Below are 20453 nucleotides of genomic sequence, written 5' to 3'. Positions count from 1 at the left end.
AATTTGGGTAGCCGTTAAAACATACATATGTGCCAACATTCCAGATTGAAGTGAAACTGAACAGTACACTACCTTAGTGGTGGCATCAATCTGTGCTCCTCTGTCCAGCAGTAGTCTGACCATCATCACATTGCCCCTCCTGGAGGCTATGTGAAGGGGCGTGATGCCATTCTAGAGAAGCAAGGGCAAGAACTTGTCAGTTGTATTAATCATCACTGTGTATAATATACAGTATACAGTCTATGGTGTAATCATTGCATGAAGTCTCAAGATGACTTTCAAATACGACACGAAAAAAGTCAAATGGAAGCTGTTCTACTGAAAACAACTAATTAAGAACAACTAATTGTACAGGGAAAGTGTCTGTTAATGTTCCTGTATCCTCCATGTTTGAACCACATCCATCGTTCCGCTCAGATGTCGTCACTGACTGGACAGCCGAGGTGGACTGACCTTGGGGACAAAGTTGACGTTGGCTCCTCTGTTCAGCAGCAGCTGGGCTACGCTCATATTCTCATAGTGGGCTGCAATGTGTAGAGGTGTGAAACCAGTCTATAGAGAAAGAGACACGATGGGGAAGTGAAAGAAAAACTGGGATAATTAGAATCATATCAATTCATATCACTAACAGAAGACAAGATTACAACAATGTCCATGTCACAGAAAAAAAAAAAAAAAAAAGTTTCGGAACATAAAGTTAGAGAGAACAGTTAGATACTAGCCAAAAAGAGGTTATAACAGCAGGTTTTGATGATTATAGTTCCCCTTTCGATTTCCTCAGTTTACTCAGATAGTTTCTATTTTGATTCATGGAATTTGTTTTGTACTCATGCAATGTATTTTGTATTACTTTTTGGCTGACCGTATTGCCATAGCACACTAACTTAACCATAGCACCAGTTCAACAGTCTCAATGAGAGCGTACCTTGCTGAGAACATCGGGGTTGGGGTCGTTCTGCAGGAGCACTGCGGCGGTGCGCGTGTCGTCGTTCCGTGCTGAGATGTGCAAGGCGGGCAGGCGGACCTTCCCCTTGGTGCCATAGTTAATGAGCAGAGCCACAACGTTTTCATGGCCCTGCTGGAGGGCCACTGCCAGGGGAGTGAAGCCATCCTGAGAGAGGCAGTGATAGAGATGGAGAAATGACAACAGAACATGTAAATAATTAGGTTAGGGTGATCAAGGTGAGGTCAGAGCAGGACAGGGTTTAAGATATATAAAATAAATGATATGAGTATATACAGTAAGATATTTTAGATTACTAATCAATAGTAGGGCTGGCCTGGACAACCTCAGACACACTGCCAATCAAAAAGCCAGTCTGAAGAGACACGCACCTCCGTTGGGAGACTCTGATTGGCCCCGTTCTCGAGCAGGAACTTGACCACCTCCAAGTGGTTCTCCTGCGCTGCCATGTAGAGTGGACTGAACCCTTTCTGTTAGGGCACAAATGCATTATGTATAGTTACAGACACACTGGTCCCGACAGATACTGCATGTAATAACATGGAAACCTCATTAGCAGGTGTGTTACATTTCCAAGCACAGAAATACACACAGACTTAGTGCACTCTGATTGCACACAGGTTGCGGTGACTCACATGGGACTGGGCATTAACGTTGGCACCGTAGTTGACGAGCTCAGCCACCACTCTCTCCTGCCCTGCCAGCGCTGCGATATGGAGAGCTGTGTTTCCTTTCTGGAAAGGTGCACACACACACACAGTACCATTATGAAGGAGAGAGAGCAAGAGAGAGAGAGAGAGAGAGAGAGAGAAAGAGAGAGAGAGAGAGAGAGAGAGAGAGAGAGAGAGAGAGAAAAAGAAATAGAGAGAGGAAATGCAATGAGATGATTGCAACCAAATGGCCTAGATCCCTGCACTAAGAGCTTGACACTGAAATACAGAGCTGGGGTATATTTATTAATTCAGTGCACAGGATCAAAACCTGTGAGAATGAAAGCAGCACAATTTGGTTTATATCCATTCTCTCATTTAGAAGGACCCACACTGTGATCATTAAAACAAAATCAACTGTTCAGATGATATAAGTTTTCCTGAATATTTTATGCATTCATTTAAAAAGAAATTGGGGAAAAATGAAAGCCCGGTCAAAACAGGCTTTCAGAAATAACTGGCTTTAAATGGCTTTTTTTTAAATCAGTTCACGAAAAAAACTGATAATTCCTTTAACTTCAAACACTTTGTTTTAAATATAAAAAAATCTATTATACATGAGCCCTGCTGGGTATGCTTTACCACCACTTCTGATGATAAAAACCCAAACTCAATAATGCATGTTAACAGTTTTGTTAAAAAATTCAGTTCACTACTGCTGGGATAACAGGATACTAATCAAGTGCACACGATCTGTAGTAAGCTAAAGCTAGAAACGTATTGCATTTATTATTCAGGAAGTAAACAACCTAAGCTGTTTGGCTTGTGAATGCTTGGTACAGTGGTTTCTATAGTTGCACTAGAGCTGAGTTAGCTGAGCTTAGCTAAAGGTAGGAAAGGTGTGGGGAAGTTGTGACAGCTAAAGTGCTTTATAGATTTTAGATCAGTATGAAATGCCGCTTTTGATTAGTAAGCATACAGTGAGGGAACACAATACCTTGGTGGTGGTTTCCAGGTCAATGCCAGAGTGCAGTAGCTCCAGGACCATTTTGACGTGACCTTCTTTAGAGGCCAGATGTAACCCGTTGAGACCATTCTTAGGGAGAAAAACAGAGAGAGCTTAGCGTCACAAAGCAGTACGAAACATTAAATAAATGATTGAACTTTTGATTAAGCATAGGATTATGTATATTAACGCTGCAGTGATAGTATAATAATCCTGTTAATAGTCAGGATTATTATAATCACTGTCTAAATTAACCATAAAGTGATACCGAGTCTCTCAGGGCAACTTAATGAATTGAGTTGTGGTCTCTCAATGTGTAATATAATATATAAGTGCACACATTCTCCTAAATGTAATGAATATAACAGAGATTATCTGCAGCCATCCCTGGACAGCATTATCCATGTCCTTTTCTCGGTCTCGGCATTGCAGTCTTGGCCACAACCATTGCCATGGAACACTTAATGACATCCCAGAATTGACTAAATGTGCCATCAGAGCAGTGGGCTGAAGAATAAGACTAGAGTAATGTGTTTGACTTCCTCTGTTGAACGGTTCATTTTCGGTTGGCTGTAATAGAACCATGTTACTGATGGAAAGGTTATTTTTTTTAAAGGAGTATTCGCACACCCAGCTAACTTGGATGCAGGTGTGTTGGATAAAAATACACATGGAAGCAAAAAAGGAGATCCCGAACGGTAGCTGAGTGGTAGTAAAAGGATGTCCTTTTTTCTTCCAACTGATGGAAAGTTCGAAAGGATGAGAAAAGTATTTCTCATTATACTTTAGTGTCTGCCCCTATGAACACTGGAGCTATTTCCAATTTCAGAACACCACTCATATAGTTACTGTATCTCTAAAAATAAGTGATACACCCACATCAACAGCAGCTAGACAATGATGAGTAAGGAGGCCCACAGACAACTGGTTTACCTCTAAATGGTCCGTCTGTCCTGTATTGGCTGTGTGTGTCTATCTGGCCACTCATTGTATTGCCTGCTGTAACCAATCTCACCACCAGGAGTCTCCTTCATCCAAACTGTTGTCAGGGCTCCCAGTCTTTACTGCATGTCACTCAATTGAAATGGGCAACACAGTGTCTCTGAGAGCATGCGCACAGTGATGGGTAGCGCACAGTGTTTAAGAGGCTGTTACCCACTCTGTTGAACGTAGTGTGTGAATGTCTGCTGTGCACACACAGGACTAAAGAAAGTACACAGTGAGAATCAGCTTTTTTCTTACATAATATACACACACACACACACGCACAAGGACACAGTCAACACCCCTTCAAGCAACACCCTGAATTATATGCATTTATGCATACACAGTTATACACACATGATAGCGGGTACTTAGATATCTCGAGAAATTCAAGTAGAGAGCAACATGATCCTGCAGGGTTATAGGGATAACAAGGACAGGTTTATTGCTGCAGTTTCACATAAATCATGCACAAAAAACATCTCTGCCCTTGCCTCAGTCCTCAGTGAAAACCCATCAATAAAATGGTTACCAAAAAACGGAAAGAAAGAAAGAAAGGAAGAAAGAAAGAAAGAAAGAAAGAAAGAAAGAAAGAAAGAAAGAAAGAAAGAAAGAAAGAAAGAAAGAAAGAAAGAAAGAAAGAACTGCATAAGGAAAGGGAAATAAATCTTTCAAAATCACATTGAAAGCGCTTCTTTCGAGATATAACTGATCACATGGTGATTGGTATGAAATGCAATTACTGTAGATCATATCAATAGTAGACATTTAACTTAATTACAATCTTCATTCAAAGATGTTGAAAGCCTTGAAAATTGTTCAAATGTCCTCTGATTTTAATAGTCATCTATCTTCGGTATCTTATGTTCGGTCTGTGTGTGTGTGTGTGTGTGTGTGTGTGTGTGTGTGTGCGCGCGCGTCTGTGTGCGTGTGTGTTGCTTGCATCAATCAAGCAAGCAGCACACACACACACACACACACAATCTGGCACAATCTAGCCTGAGGGAGCTGGCGTTCATTCTAAATGGCCATAGCACAGCCAGTGTTTTGTCTCTGTGTTTATAAAAGCACTTGTCCTTTCATTCACCAAACATCACTTCCACTCCACAAGAATCCATAACACAATAACAGCTAGTCTTGAACAGCCAGACCAAAATACAGCTAGCAGTAAACACAACAAAATGCTGTCGTTGAGCCGTGTGTGTGTCCAAACCACACACACATTTAGGTTCATGTCTCTTGGTTTTCAGTCGCCTGGACCTTTTTGTGTTCTGGTCATGATGCAACAAGGTGTAAGAGAGCAGACAGTAGGGCTGAAGATTGAGCGGACTATAATATAATATACTCAATTATTTATGCACACCACTTTACACAAAGAGAGAGAATCAGGAGGTCTAGGGGTCGTGAATTTTTAATTTTCCCTTTGGTCTTTTTACACTATTGGCTGATACTGCAGAATGACATTCCATTGAGAATATATATAGTGACATAATGTGGCGCATTTACATCCCTCTTCAAGCTCATCTAAAACTAAGACCAGATTTAGTACAGTTTGTTCTTTCTCTGAGGAAAAAAAGTTCCTAAGTGCCATTCTCCATTCAAACTGTTTAATAATCATGAGCATTTTACAGAGGGGAAGCGTTTTGTCTTCCCACAGTGGGGCAAGAAAAGGCTCTGTACGCTCAGACATGTTTTCCAAGAGGCAAAGCCTTTTGGATAATATTTCTTTATTTATCTTTATTTACAATAAATTCTTCATGACATGCATATAAGTTCCTTTGGCAGATGGTCAGGGAAAAATAAATCCAATTCGCATTAGTGCATTGGTAAACATATGCACATTTCTGATTTCTTTCTTTCTTGAATATATTTAAAGCAACCTCACTGCGAGCACAGATATTTTTCCTGAAGTAGAATTTAAACTGGTGACAATCTATTGTCCAGAAATGCATACCATTGTCATCTAAATGTTGTATAACAGTTTGTATTCTTCTTCTAGCAAATGAAGTTGTTTAGAAGTGGCTATAGGAATGAGCACAGGACGTGCTTTATTCTTCAACTGTGTTACTAGGATTTATGTCTAGCAGCATCACTGAGAAAGTAAGACATTTTTCTCATCACGATATGAGCAAAAGCTGTATCTTACTGCACTGACAATGGGTGATCATCACATACTGTATATTAACCCAAAGACAGTAATCTCTCTAATGATGCACTATTTTACGCTCAGAATATAAAGCAGCCAGAAGGCAATGAGCAAAGGCACCATCGCAACCAGACAAAACCACTTTACTTTTTTCCCAACATGCTGCCCCTGGGCCTAAATGAATACATTTGAGGGTGGTTTCAAGGAAAATAACTTATAAAGTGTAATGAATTTCCAACCTCCTAGTGTATAAAGAAAATATCCTCTGGAAATCTCTCCTGAGGAACATTATCAACACAAGCAATAACGTTATCTCGCTTTGCTCTGCTGCTATTGTGTGTATGAGTTCAACAGCGCTGTTTCATTTTTTACTATAATCTGAAAGTTGAATTGCCTCAGTGGCTAACAGTACAAAAGAGTACGATTTGATTTGTTAGTGTGGAAAACAAACTGTTGTGATAATAATATTCACATTTCAATTTTAAAATGAGTTAAATGTTTTTATATTATCATGGAAACAAAAAAGTAATTTTGGATTTGGTGTGTGGCTCAGAGCAGGGACTCCTGGGTAGGCTGCTATTTTTGTGTCAGTCCTGTGGATACTTAATAAAAGTTGTAATTGATTTCGCTGAGGCACGATTTAATTGACTGTTTTGATAATTGAAATCTGTGGCTGGCATCTTAATCTACTCCCACTGGCACACAGAAACAAATATACACACATGCAGCTGTCTGGATGCCTGTTATTGCCAGTTAAATGATACCATCTTACTTGATTGGCTGTGTTGATGTTGATCCCATTCTTGAGGTGATCATGAGCCTTGTCCAGGTTCCCTGAACGCGCTGCACGCAGGAAGCTGGTGGCTGCATCAGCCTGTGGAGAGGAGAAAAGGGACGACATAAATACAGATAAACACTCATTTCCATGAGCTCCATGACAACTAAGCACATCAGATTATTAGACCGTAATAGAAATATAGTGTAAAGGGTATAAAACCAATTCTTCCTCGTCCTCCACAGAACACAAACTGCTCAAATTCACCAACATAAATAGTTTGGAAATATAATCAAATGCAAAGAAAAATACACACTGTAATCCCCCCTCAACCTTGCATTTCAACTTTAGTTGGCAAAAACCGTAGGACAATACAATATGGTATGGTTATTGCAAAAAGATACTCTGCTCCATATTTTGCATATGTAAAAGGATCCGACACAGTGTCTCTCTCAGCTCTGCAACCTTTGACAAGATGTGTCAACCATATTATTTATCTTACCTATCAAGGATGACCTAAAGTTGTTGGATATGTGTACGTGTTGGCTTAGTGTAAGGACATGTGATGATGTATGACATGTAAGTCTTCAAAACTAAAAAACCCCAGTCCCCAGTTACACATCTAATTCAATTATAATAATATAAATATATCTATTACTAAAAGGCAAGACGCAGGGCTATACGCAGGAAACACGATACTCCAATCATCGGCTCTCCTGCCCTCTGTGAGAGGTTAACAACGTCAGACTCCTTACGGTGGTGGTTTCGCCCACACTGCGAAATTGGCAGGCATTCAGAGCTGAGCACGATCTGCCACGAGCGCGTGCCTCCTGCCTGTCTGCCCTCGGAAGGGAAACTCCTGTGGTTTGAGTCCTGGTGCGTGTCAGTGTTTATACGCCCACCTCTGAATTCATTCATCAGCCGATAGTGTAATGTGGCTGACCCGCACAATGAGAGGTTTCCATTGCCCTGAAGAGGAAATACTGTGCTCTTGACCCCTCCCTCCACCCCACTGTCACCAGCAGAATGATGTATCTCTTTGTAGCCGTTATTCTCAAGTGCTTTAATTATACTGAATTGCTGAGAGATATGCCTGCCCTTTCCCACGAGACGTTTATTTTTCTTCTCTTTCCCTTCTCTCCTCTCATCTCATATCTGTGTCCATGCCTCCAGAGCCAATGTGATCTTTTGTTTCTGTGAACGGTGCACTGCGTTACAATTTAATTTACCTATACAAAAAAAAAGATCATGTGGTCTTTCAGCAGTCTACTCTCCATTCACCTACCAGGCCAAGGTCCCCTCGACACCTGCGTTTTATTTTACATTTCTAAATGAAATCTCAATGTTCCCTTTTCATTTGCCTCCCCCAGGTTCTCTTTCTGTTTCTGTTTAAAACAGATGAAAATGGAAAGAAGAAAATGTGAATTTTCTTACGTTAAATTAACAATAGACAAAACTTTCAAACTATTTATAGGTTTTTATTTGGACCTTTTCATAAATTGCAATCCTTCCACCAAACCACTTTATATTTTCTACAGATATCAAATCATCAAAGCACAGACATCACAAGGGTCTTGGCAGCAATATGATCTATTTCACCATCTCCTGGCTTTGCTTTGAACATGAGTGCTGGACAATACTCAGCCAGGCAGCACTTAAGAGACTGCACGGACTGCAAACAGTCAATGTCACCGACCGGATCACGGTCTCCACCTGCACCTGCAACCCCCCCACATCCCCCTCCCCTCCTCCTCCCCCATGACCACACCACTGATGCTTCATGATCCAGATATGTGCATTTATCATCTGCAATATGTGTTTTTTAACAAGTGCTTGCCATTATGTGTGTGTGTATTAGGCCAACAAAAGGCATGAACCATGAGCTCCCCTGACCACATTTCGCAGCTCCTTCCAGAAACTCATTCTGTGCCAGCTTGTGTTCGTCTTGCTGTCAGGTCGGAATCCATTTTCCTCCGTGCTCCACTGCCTTCTCTACGGTTCCATCTCTCTCTTTCCTTTTTTAACTGCTCCTCACATCTTTCATTTCATTTGTCCTCTACCGCAGAGATTGTAGCTATACATCAAATCCTGGCATTCCCACTTCCACTGTACTTGTAATCATCGTGCAAGTAACACCAAATAATCAGATTACAGAAAACTCTCCACTATGCATCACTCGATACTGTAAGTGACCCCTGCTTCTACTCCGCCTGCAACTAAATGTGATTTCCCTTTCCCTGCTGCCTCTCTATATTCTGGCTATTTGCCTTATTTCTCTTGCTCACACATTGTACTTTGTTTTTCCCCACACTTAGGAATAGCACCTAAACTATTTGATGGTTTCAATGGGTTATTAACATATTTGACATGTACCCCTAATTAATAATTAAATTTACTTTTTACAATGTGAGTATTTTCAATTTCTTTTTGTTTGGGAGAAGGTGTTAAAATGAATCATTACGTCTAATAAAGTACGTCCTCCTAAAGTACTATATCCGATAGTGGTCTACTGCCTCGGATGACTGCTATAATTAGTATCCCCTGTGCATAAGACAGGAGACACAAAGATTGTTTATATAGCCAATTCACCGCCACATAGTCGGCTGCTGTGCAGTGGGTTTTCTCAGATTTTCAATTTCACACTAGCTAATCTAGACGATCATAAAGATTCAGTGTTAATGGTCTGTAAATGTACAGTTAAAAATGCGAACCACACTCTGTTTAAAGGCCAGGACACACCGGCCCGATAATCGCCATCGTAGAGTTTCGAGGGGACGGAGAGACGAATCTATTTGGTGTGTGCCGTGAAATCGGTCGTAGTTGATGTCGTCGGGCTTCTTTTGAGCCGATCGGCGGCGGACAGTCTTTCAGTTTGAGCAATTTGATTTGTGGAGGGCTAGCGAATCAGTGAAGCCCGGAAGTGAGGCGGGTAGCACAAACAGCTAACAACAGCCATCGTTTTAATGTGTTTGTTTGTTTCGTTCAGCGAGTACTCACATGCATCAACCCTTGTTGACTGCTCGACACCATGCTCGACACTCTCTGCTAAAAATGGTGCTCTTTATGGTCCATAAATATAAATACGTATTTCTATCTATGTTGATGGTCTAGCGAGCCGTCCCATCATTTCCGGCTTCCGTATTTTTTCGGGCCACAATACAGATTAGCGCCGCCTGCTGTTATGGAGACATTACGTCCCGCGCAAGCGCAGAGCGTACGGAAAGTCAGCAGTCGGTTTGGTGTGTTCTTTGCACTTTTTCGGCCGCGACGGGAAGACTGGAGCTCCCTGGATCGGCAGTTGCGATTTTCGGGTAGTCGGATTGGTGTGTCCTGGCCTTAAGAGAACAACACGTTCGACAAGTCTAAACCACAATACACAGAAGGACACAACACCACTGGAGAAGTACAAATGAGTGTGACTAGACAAGGCCACAGTGACATAGCAGCTTTCCTGAACACAATGACATGACAGGGTTTTTCCTGGCTCAGAATGGGCCTATGGGGGATGAGAACACGGGACAACTTTTTTGGGGTTGCGATTGCAACAGTAAAGGCGAAAAGTTTGTGAATGTTAAGAGCGGTGTGGGGTTGAGAAAGGGGAGTTTCGATGATCGTTTTATTACAAACATTTTGTTTTCATTTCAAGGGAAGCAGTAATATAAATTGAATTGCAATCAATCGCCCAACCCTTTGGAGAGGTTTTAAATAGCGTAATATATTCTCAATTTTTATCATTTTGGCGCTGGTGATTTTTCTTTGGGGGAGGCATAACACCACTATGGGGGGCGCCGAAAATGTCTCTATGCAGGAAAACCCCTGCATGAAAAGAAGCAACAGCCAAACACAATCACCACAGTGCAAACACACTATGTCCTACGTTTTAAAATCAGACTTTTACTAGAAATCTACCAGCTCACTAATGTTGTAGGGGGAACTATCGACCTGCCGAAATTCAGTAGAAATATCCATTGGTGGTGCAACAACAGGACACTTTTTTGCAATGCCTTTAGGAGACCCCACTGCAGTAAATGAGAAAAAAAGAGACTAAAGTGTTGCGAAAAATAAGCAATGTGTACACAATCATCATATTTACTGTGTTATTAAAGAGCCGTATTCCTCAGGCATCAACAAGCCTGTCAGAGCTAACAATGCTGACCAAACGGGTAAGTCAGCGCTGATTCTGAATCACATTGTCTAGGAGACAACAACACACAGCAGCCAAGACATCACAGAGACAAGACCGGAAGGTTGATGGAAAAACTAAAAGAGGAAGTCAAATGTAAACTGGCTGAAATAAGGTGTGGGGTGTCACTTATTCAGAAAGTATTTTTGATTTACCTAGAGTTTGATTGGCGATGTCTGATTAATGCAGAACACATTCATGAAATGCATTCATTCAATATAACAACTTATCAGCTGCTTACCTAATTATATATTATATATATTTAAATTTTACATTTGATTCTGCATTTGGTACAGTAGATGTATTAACATCTATAAACCCAAACATTGTCCCATATGGGAACATGTCAAATGTACAATCAGTGAAATACATAAAGCCTTTATAACATACTTCTTTGGTCTCCTTGAAGAATATGATCCCAGAGTGCCTTTAAATATTAAGGAAGCAGTCGACTGGTTGTGCCTCTTGTTAGAAACAAGCACAGTGAAGCTGCTTTTATCTACTACACTGCACAGATAGAACCAACTTCCCAATGATATTAAATTCCGCCCAGACCCTAGCCCGTTCCAAATCTAAATGAAAAATTCCTGTGTATTTCATTGACCGGTTTCTTTATTTCTTTTGTTGTATTTGGGGGAACAACAACCTTTTACTGCAGAAAACTGGAAAAGCTGGTAAGATTCTTGTTTGTCACAGTTAACCACTTTGAATTGATTGCATTTGTGTTAAAAAAAAAGTGAGATAAATAAAGCTGCCTTGCTTTGCCGATCACTTTCTTTGTGTTTTTGTTGTACTTCATGATCCTGTTGTATTAGTGCTTTTTGTGGCAACATGCCTGTGTTACATATCAAATTACCTTTAGGTTTGTTATTTAATAATTTTTTTCTGTGTCCCTCTATAATTGGCACCTCAATTGTGCTCGCAAACACACACACACACACACACACACACACACACACACACACACACACACACACAGACACACACACACACACACACACACACACTGAATGAAAAGGACCTATATGTGAACACATACAATTGTTGAAATACACACACGTGGTCGAGTACAAGAATCAATTGATAGAAACCAATCTTGCAAGATGAGTATCCTCTTCCCATTTAAAAAACAAATTGCATTAATGGCAAAGAAAAGAAGGTGATTCATATATAAGCTGGTGTGAATCTTACATGTAGGGCCGATCTAATAATTGGAGAACGTGTTAATAACCATATATATAATATTTCAGGACTCAACTTATTGTCCTCTGCGCTTGGGTTTCAGCCTCCACATCCACTTTTTTGTATGATAAGCATTCAGAACTTTGGGAAAGGGCAAAAAAGAGACATTCATTCTGTGAACATCACATACTCTCTGGTTTTTGTTCCATGGCACTTCTCTGACTGAAGTATTTGGCAGAATAATTTCTCACATGTACTTATTTGTAGTGACAGCTCCTGTCACTTCTGGTTTAAAATGATTCATTGTGTCACTTCAAGTAGAGACTTTTTCTAACACACAATTTGAGACATTGTAACACTCATCTTGTCTCCTTCTACCTAACTGACCACTATGGCTGTCACTATGAAATAGAAATTCGAATATTGGTTTGAACATGGGGTGAAAAGTTCATATTCAAACTATAATGACCTGCTCAAAATGTAGGCTGCAGTATCATAAGCATATCAGACCATTGATCTGATTGGCTCAGTCATTTTTTGACCAGACTCCTCCTAAAGGAGATTGGAGAAAGTCCAAACTGATCCGCGGTAGAGAAAGAAATGTGAATCTCAAGCGAGATCAAGCTGGTCTCACCAGGCTACTATTGACCTACACTAAGCTCATTTTAATCACTATATATAATAAACAATAGAAAAATAAACGTGTTGTAAGTAGTTGTGGAATCAAAAGACATGGGTAAGAATCAGTAGAGAATGACAAGTGTACAGATGTGCCTTTAGAGGGCACTGCCCCTTTAAGGTACCATGTGCTTTATTTTTTTTAAATGCACGAAAAAAGAGTACCGGTACCTCATTCTCTGATTACATTTAGTTTTAAAACTGTAGCTTCCTATTGTTGTACTACTCATTGACGTTAAAAGTAAGCCAGACAAAGACACCCCACAAATTGGAGGATGATAAATTTGCAATGGGATCTTCCAAATACAACTTATTTTTACTATAACCTATGTTGATGGTGTGTATGACAGTTAGAGAGAGAGGGAAAGAGGAAGGCAGAACACAGGAATAATAAAGACATGCAAAAAGCAGAGGGAAAACAATTAAATAAGAAAGAGAGAGAGAGAGGTTAACATTATCTGTATATCCCTATCTCCACAGAGAGTTACTGCTAGTAGAGTAGTAGGTACTATGTTTGTCTTTTGAGTGCAAGAACTGACACAGCATATTTGTGGTGTATTATGATAAATACAGTTGGACAGCCAGAGGACGTGTTAAGTGTAGAAGAAAAAATGGTGGCTATTTGTCATGCTGAGCATAAGCAAGAAACTCATTCACATAATGCTATTGGGGAAAAAAACAACACAACACATATGAAGACAAATTACCTACGGACACACACAGGCACACAAACCCAAACTAAAAATAGCTGAATAGATGCCACAGTGTGTTAGAGCAGGCACCAACAGGGAGGGAGACGGATCACAGTAATGAACCCTCTTGGGTTTAAACAAAGACCCACTTGTGCCACAAAAGACGGATAGATTCTCAAGCAAACAGATACACATGCGCAGTCCCACAGTAGATGGTGGGTTTATGCACAAAGCAACATGATCTGCAGGCTCTGACAGCAGAAAACATAGAAGAAGAAGCCTTTCAGGCTCTCGCTGTCAAGTCTATCTCACAATCTGAGTCCAAAATAAAAGCTATATGAACATGATTAAACGTAGGTGTGTCAGTAAGCAGTTGGTTATGTATGTAACACATGTTATTGTGTTTCTAACCAACAAATGTTGGGAGTGTAGTCAGAGTTAAACTAACACTGGCCTACATCAGTAGACCAGTCTGTGCAACCAGCTCCACGTCTCATCTGAGGATGAGTTGCTCTTTATTCTAAAAATAAAAACAACAAAGACTGAGCAAAAGATTAAACGATTGGTTGAGATAAATATTTTTTTGCTGCACACTAAAAATTCCTCTTTACTTTCGAAACAATGATGAGACACATCAAAACGAGGATGTTCCTTTTGTTTTCTCCATCCCCGTGCTAAAACAGAGCATCTGAAATATTTATAGCCTCTGTCAGGCCACTGCCTCTGCAACCCATTACAATCAAAGCATTGCTTTTCCTTATTTTTATATACACGAGTGTGTGTCTAACTGCATGTACATCAAAATACATGCCGATATTTTGGACAACAATTATGTGATGGGAAATGTAAAATAGGTTTAGATTCTATTCAGTGGGATATTTGCAACACAACAATAGATACAATCACAAAGAAATAGCAAGAGGGAGCAAGAACAGAGGCATTTAGACAACTACTGCACACACACATATACACACACTGACCACAATATTATTAGATGGCTCAGTTTCTGCATCTGATGGAATTACGCCATTAAATGTACTACACACCAGGAAACTAAACTGATCTTCAGACAGTATCAATAATGATGCAAAAAATAACAGGGAAGAAAATTCAGGTAGGCGATGAAACTCTTTTGGTTTTAGTGTAAAGCAAGCTGGAAGAAACACTCAAACATCCTCCTCTAAGCTACATCATTTATTATTTTTCCATTTAACTTTCCCATTCCAAAGCCCGTGATCTACCATCTCTCGAGAATAATCCACCAGATTGCAGATGTGCTGTACACACATGCACAGGTTAAGAAATACAACATTCTGTATTTCGTCTGCATATTTTCACTCCTGTTATAAGATCTGACCAGGTGACAAGAGCATGGTATGAGATCTGATGGTACCTTTTTTCACCTTTTTTTCTCTTTACTGCTTACTTCCTAAATTTAGAGCCTTTCTGCCTAAAGCACAGCATCGAAGGGAGACACAGGAGGGAGACAGCAGGGGACAATAAAGTGATGTGACACAGGGGTGAGGCAGCCTTGAACGTGTGGATTTACAAGCACTTCTTCATTTTCTCAGCTACAGTATACTATCATGTCCATACATTTCCTCTAGTCAGTACTCCTTCAACATTTCTCTCCCTCTCTCTCTCTTACCCTCTTGTTTATCTTGCTTTGTGCGGACTGTCTCTTTCCCTCTCTTCCTCAAACTGCCTCCACTCTTTCTTTTCATAACCTTTCAATATTCATGAGCGCTGCAGAAATACTACTAGCAAAGCATGCTGGGAAGAGCTGTCCCTAGGAGTCTGCTCTTGACGTCATGACTCTGTGCTGACATTCTTGGCTCCCAGCCCTGTTTCAACATCCAGACGGATTTCTGATGAAGCATTTTGATTATTCATTAGTCGTTAACTCCAGAAAAAACAGGGCAAAAAAACTCTTTGAGAAGGGTTTCTGAAGTTGGTCATCTCAGGTCAAAATATATTTGAAATAATCGGAATTTGATTGATTATATTGTTTACCTGATCCTTTGATCAGCCCTGATACAGATACTTATACTGTATTCATGTGGTATCGGACTCATCGGAAAAACAAGTTTCCGAGTCGGAAAATGAACATGATCGACTGCTCAAGTCGGAACAAAATATCTTGTTAACAATGTATGCAATACTCTGGAAACAAAAAAAAAATAAAAAAAGAAGCTGCAGCTAGGGCAGGGCGATGAAACGATAATGATCATCATCTTACTATAATTTTCCTCAATATACATTAAACAAATGTTCAGAAAAAATGTAGTAATGCTGATCAACCACCAGTTGCCACGTGCGATCAAACAGAAGAAGAAAAACAACCAATCATGTTGCAAGAAAAGTTGTAGGCTTTGCTAAGGGGTTTGTTTTTGGAAAAGAGAACAAATACATGTGAAATAAGTGACAGCAAGAACAAATAAAACCCAACACAAATGACAAAGCTATATGTTTCACAAGAGATGGGGTAACTCAACTTCATTAGTCTGGAGTTATATGGGCTTTTAACCCTCCCACAAAAAATACAGCAGTGTGCACTGCAAACTTTGTCAGCTAAGATGGGAAACACCACAAAGCTGTTTCATAATTTTAAACAATATGACCTGTTGAGACACAGAGACAGTAAGAAATAACAGACCCAAACCAGTGTTGTAATTAATTGACTGGTTTGTTGAACATTCACGCAGGAGCAAACATCTGCCTTTAAACTTGAAAGGAATACTTTTTCGACACTCATGACAAGTTTCAATCTCGATTGATGTGAGATTTAAAAAAAATTACATACTATTTTAATCACCAAAGCGAAATTCAAATTCACTGTTCAGTGTTAATTATTTTTTGGAGATCCAAGAAACAACCAAGGCCATACACCAGTAAATTACTTGTACAGTAAAATGCCGAATTGTTACTTTTTAGTGAGGTTTTCACAAAATATTATGTGTTCGTCTGAAGGTTGTAACCTAATAAAAATCCTCTTATCTTACCTCTAGTCTTCACCAAAAGTATCTCAAGAGTCTGTCGAAATGTAAAACCCAAAGATTTTGAAAATATACAGTGTGCCACAAAGAATAACTCTCAAAGGTTTTGTATTGTTGTTCATGAGTAAAGCATAATTTTGAATGGACCAAAGGACAAGAGACAGGTAAACCCTGCAAATCAAAAGGTGCATAAAGACACAAAAACTGCAAAGACAAGGTAAGGAGATACCTAGGAAGGGGAGACACATAGAATCTAGGGAGCCATTATGTCTGAAAGTCATGTGTCCATGACTAATGGTAAAGCACTCAGCTGCACTACCTCCCATAAGGCCAATATACAATCACTATGACAGCAGACAGCAGCCAGCAGAGGGAGGAGCAAGAGTGATGTATAAAAAGGGGGAGGAAGACTTGAAGGACATACAGAAGAGAGAATACATGGTATGACAGTAAAAGATGAGCAAGGAACAAAGGACTTAAAGGGTAATACATTCTACTACATGCCAAAAGGTTTCTGTCCATACTGGGATTATCCGGTTGTTTCCACTTCCAACAATTTAGTTTTTAACAATTTCACCTTACATGGATGTATATATTATAAAGTGTTTTTTTTTTTTTTTTTGTTAAACAGTATAGCAGACCTAGCCTGGAAATCCTGACCCTGATATCTTGAACGATAGAGGGTCTGGCGACGATCAATAGTAATTTCCAACTCTAGGGGCGGCTCCTACTCGTGCATTTCAAATGCCACTGCACGCAGTTGGATAGCACTACAACCAATCAGAGCGATGCACAAGTGACGTAAGCCCCGTTCGTTTAGCGAACAGCTGTTAAACTGTTCAATTAAACGTTTGCCGTTGTCGGTCGGCAAAACAGAACATTCCACTTACTTGCTAGTGAAAGCTATGAGTCCCGTCTTCCAATTCGTTAAGGGTCGAGGCCAAAGCAGTCTCAAACTCACACAACATATCCGCAGCCATCTTTGATGTTTACTATCACAGCTTCGACGTCGCATGCACGTCACTGTCGTCATCCGGTTACGTCCTCCCCAGAGCACCATATAAAGGGCTCTGGCGCGCCCATATTAGATAGAACCAATTGAAACGTTATACCAGATTTCTGGTAGTCTTGATAAGCTTCAACGGAGCGTCTCCAGACCAACACGCGCAGCAAATTTAATTTGCCAGCGCCTAGTGGCAGGTCTGGGAATGCCAGGCTATAGCAGACCTGAAATCACATAAGAATAACACTATATAGCAATAGCCTCCCGTTTTCCAGCTTCGAAAGTCCAAGAGTATTCAAAGAAATCTGGGGGGTTTTTTTGTGTAAAAATGCTGGCTGTGGGGCTGTTGAAAGGCCAAAGCAGAAACAAAAGTATAAGTGAGGACATGACTTTAACAGTGATAGAGAGAAGCAGAGGTCAGGTGCAAGTGAGAAAGATGGAGAAAGGAGGGGCGAAAGCCATCATAAATGGAGTCATGTCGTAAAGCAAACTATTATCCGTGTGTTATAATAATGCATCCCCACTGGGAGACATTCTTTTTACTAGCTCTCCCCCCAAAGGAAGAGGTCAGAGGTCACGGTCAGATACAGAGCAGCACCTCTGGGGCTGGTGGGGAGTCAGTGTATTGCTGAAATACACTGAAGCAAGGCCAGAGGGGTGTCCAAGAAAGTGAGAGTGATGGGTTGGCGATGTGTGCTGCAGCTTATGCACTGTTTTATTTTTATTTTCTGTAACAGTAATCTGTGTATCTGAATCCGAATTTGATGAAAATGGGGGCGGGACCTGATAAGCCTTTGGCTTCTTCCGTCTCCCTTCGGACAACACAAAGTATGATGTATGAATATTTGCAAGAGAAAATTGTGTATTGTGTGGAATTGTCCGAAAGAATAATAAATAAATAAATAAAAATTAAGGGTAACTTTTGCTGCACAATTAACATGCTGGACCTGAGGAGATGATGTTCAGAGTAAAAAAGGCCCACCCTTTTACAGAGCAACTATTTGGGAAATCCTGTAACCCTAGGTGGCAGAATTGTAAGCAACGTTATATTCTTCTGAGTATGTTTGAAGCATGTGTGAAGGCAAAGACTTTCTCAAGGCATATTCTGTCTTCATTAATGCTTGTTTTAATTAAAGCAAGAGACAGATGCGTGCCAACCTCCCATTTCCATTTCACTATGCCTTCATCAATATGGCGAAATATGTTTGCATATTGTATTACTGATTGATATGTGAAAACAAATCAATGATCATAACATACACTAAAACATCAAATAAATTAATCAATGGTAAAAACAAAAAACAAGTGAGAAAACCCTGAACAGGAAATAGAAGCTTTGACCAGAATATTTAGATCAATCTTTAGGCGATAACAGCCTGTTATTATGGTAGAGTGGGTCAAAGCTGCATGATAAAATAAGTTATTTTCCAGACAATAAAATATAATTTGATATAGAAAAACAGTTAACCTAAAGAAAAGAAAATATCCTGATTGTTAAGGGGCTTCAATGATAAAACAAAAGTTAAAATACTCATAAACTCACTACATCAAACTTTTTTTGTGGAGCCAGCAACCAATTTAAACCCAATTTATTCTCAAAAATAATATAAAAAGTATATACAGTAAAAGTAAAGCATTAATAAGACAAACTAATCAATTGCTTGGATGACGGCAGGTAAGTTGACCATTAAACTCCACAGGGAAGTCAATATAAAGTCACAGCAGTATGACTCAGTAGTTGAAGGAAGAGTTGGATGTTAGATGTCAAGAGGATCTTTAATCGTGGCCTGGGAGGAAGAGATATATGGGCTGAGTGGCATAGGGGGTTGGTGTAGGGGGGCAGGAGCTGCTGCTCTATCCTGACATTGACTGACTGACTATCAAATCACCCGTGTCATGAATCAGGACTGTAGCTGGCTCTGGAGCTGACACATCCTAACTCACAAGAGCACACCGACAGGCACAAGACAAATGCACACAAATACACACATTCTTGACCTACGTGCAAATGCTCTTGCACCCCAAAAAAATCCAGGTGTGCAGATTTATCCTCGCAAAAACGCTAACCTGTACGCTTCGACTAATGTGCAGACGTGTCAGCCTGGACACATGCTGTAACATACTACATCCTCTTTGGTTTTGCTGCCAACAGGCGGTCATAGAAGCTGACATATGCTCCTCACTGCAGGAAGTAAAGATTCAAACACACACAAGCATGCCCATGTCAGCCCACTGCTCGCAGTATGCAGTGCTTACAACAGACGCAAGTCAAGTCACAGGGCCTCCATGTGGACGGTTGTTTTAAAAGATGTCCAGCTCATAAACTGCTAGTATCCACACAGTTCTTTTTCAAAAAAACAGCAAAGACACAAACAGCACCTTAAGGCTGTAAATATTCTATTCTAACAAGACTGGGGGGACATAATGGCTTACTGTATATGAGCTAGGACTGAAAAAGGAAAAAAGCCAAGGGAGCAGGGTGTCATTTGTTCTCTCTGCTTTGGCCTCGACTCATTAAGATGATTAAATTATTAGAACAGGGATAATAACAAGAAGCATTAATATCAGGATGACTGTGACATACCTGTGTTATGCCCATGTGATGGCATATCTAGACTGTGCATGACTCTGCATATATGTGGCAGCTGTATGTACTGACATGAGCACAGTGTGCCAGCCACACTGTGTGCGTGTCTGTGATATTGACAGCGGGTCATCGCTAATCACCCAGTGGGCGCAGAGTCATACCGGTGAGCGACACACTGAGAGAGGGATGGGGGCTGAGAGGGGCTGATGGAGGGTGAAAAAGTAAAAGCCGTAGAGGACAAACCTGCTAGATTAGCTAGAAGACAAGACCACAGGAGGACATGCTACATCCAGCTATTATTGTGAGGTCAAATCTGCCATGATAACTATCGCTTCTAAAAATAACTACGATACGGTGAACATTATTAATGACAGTGGTGTCAGCTCTATCTTAATGCACCGATGAAAATGCTGTTTTAAAACAAGTTATTGGATCTGGTACACTTGTTTTTTAAAGGTTGAAGAATGGAACACAATTGATTGTAGTCAATAGTATACGTTGTACGTCTAGAGTAGACGACGTATAAAATAAAATAAATATAATACATGAGTAAACATTAGGTCCGCTAACAAAACCAGAAAATTACAAATCTTCTTCACCTTCAACC

General features: G+C 40.2%; 1 protein-coding gene across 1 annotated transcript in view; it reads right to left on the bottom strand.

Annotated features, from left to right (window-relative positions):
* The window catches only part of ank1b (ankyrin 1, erythrocytic b), a gene marked incomplete at both ends in the record, with an annotated part of 67492 nt that overhangs the window by 27917 nt on the left and 19122 nt on the right, over nt 1-20453 (bottom strand). The window contains 7 exons of the mRNA XM_080046480.1: nt 73-171; nt 454-552; nt 926-1111; nt 1336-1434; nt 1600-1698; nt 2612-2710; nt 6523-6624. Of these exons, the coding sequence (XP_079902606.1) occupies nt 73-171; nt 454-552; nt 926-1111; nt 1336-1434; nt 1600-1698; nt 2612-2710; nt 6523-6624 (783 nt within the window). The remainder of the gene's footprint in view (nt 1-72; nt 172-453; nt 553-925; nt 1112-1335; nt 1435-1599; nt 1699-2611; nt 2711-6522; nt 6625-20453) is intronic.

This window comes from Ammodytes marinus, assembly GCF_949987685.1.
Source record: "Ammodytes marinus genome assembly, chromosome: 18".
Classification (NCBI taxonomy): Eukaryota; Metazoa; Chordata; class Actinopteri; order Uranoscopiformes; family Ammodytidae; genus Ammodytes; species Ammodytes marinus.
This window is presented reverse-complemented; position numbering and strand designations above follow the sequence as displayed.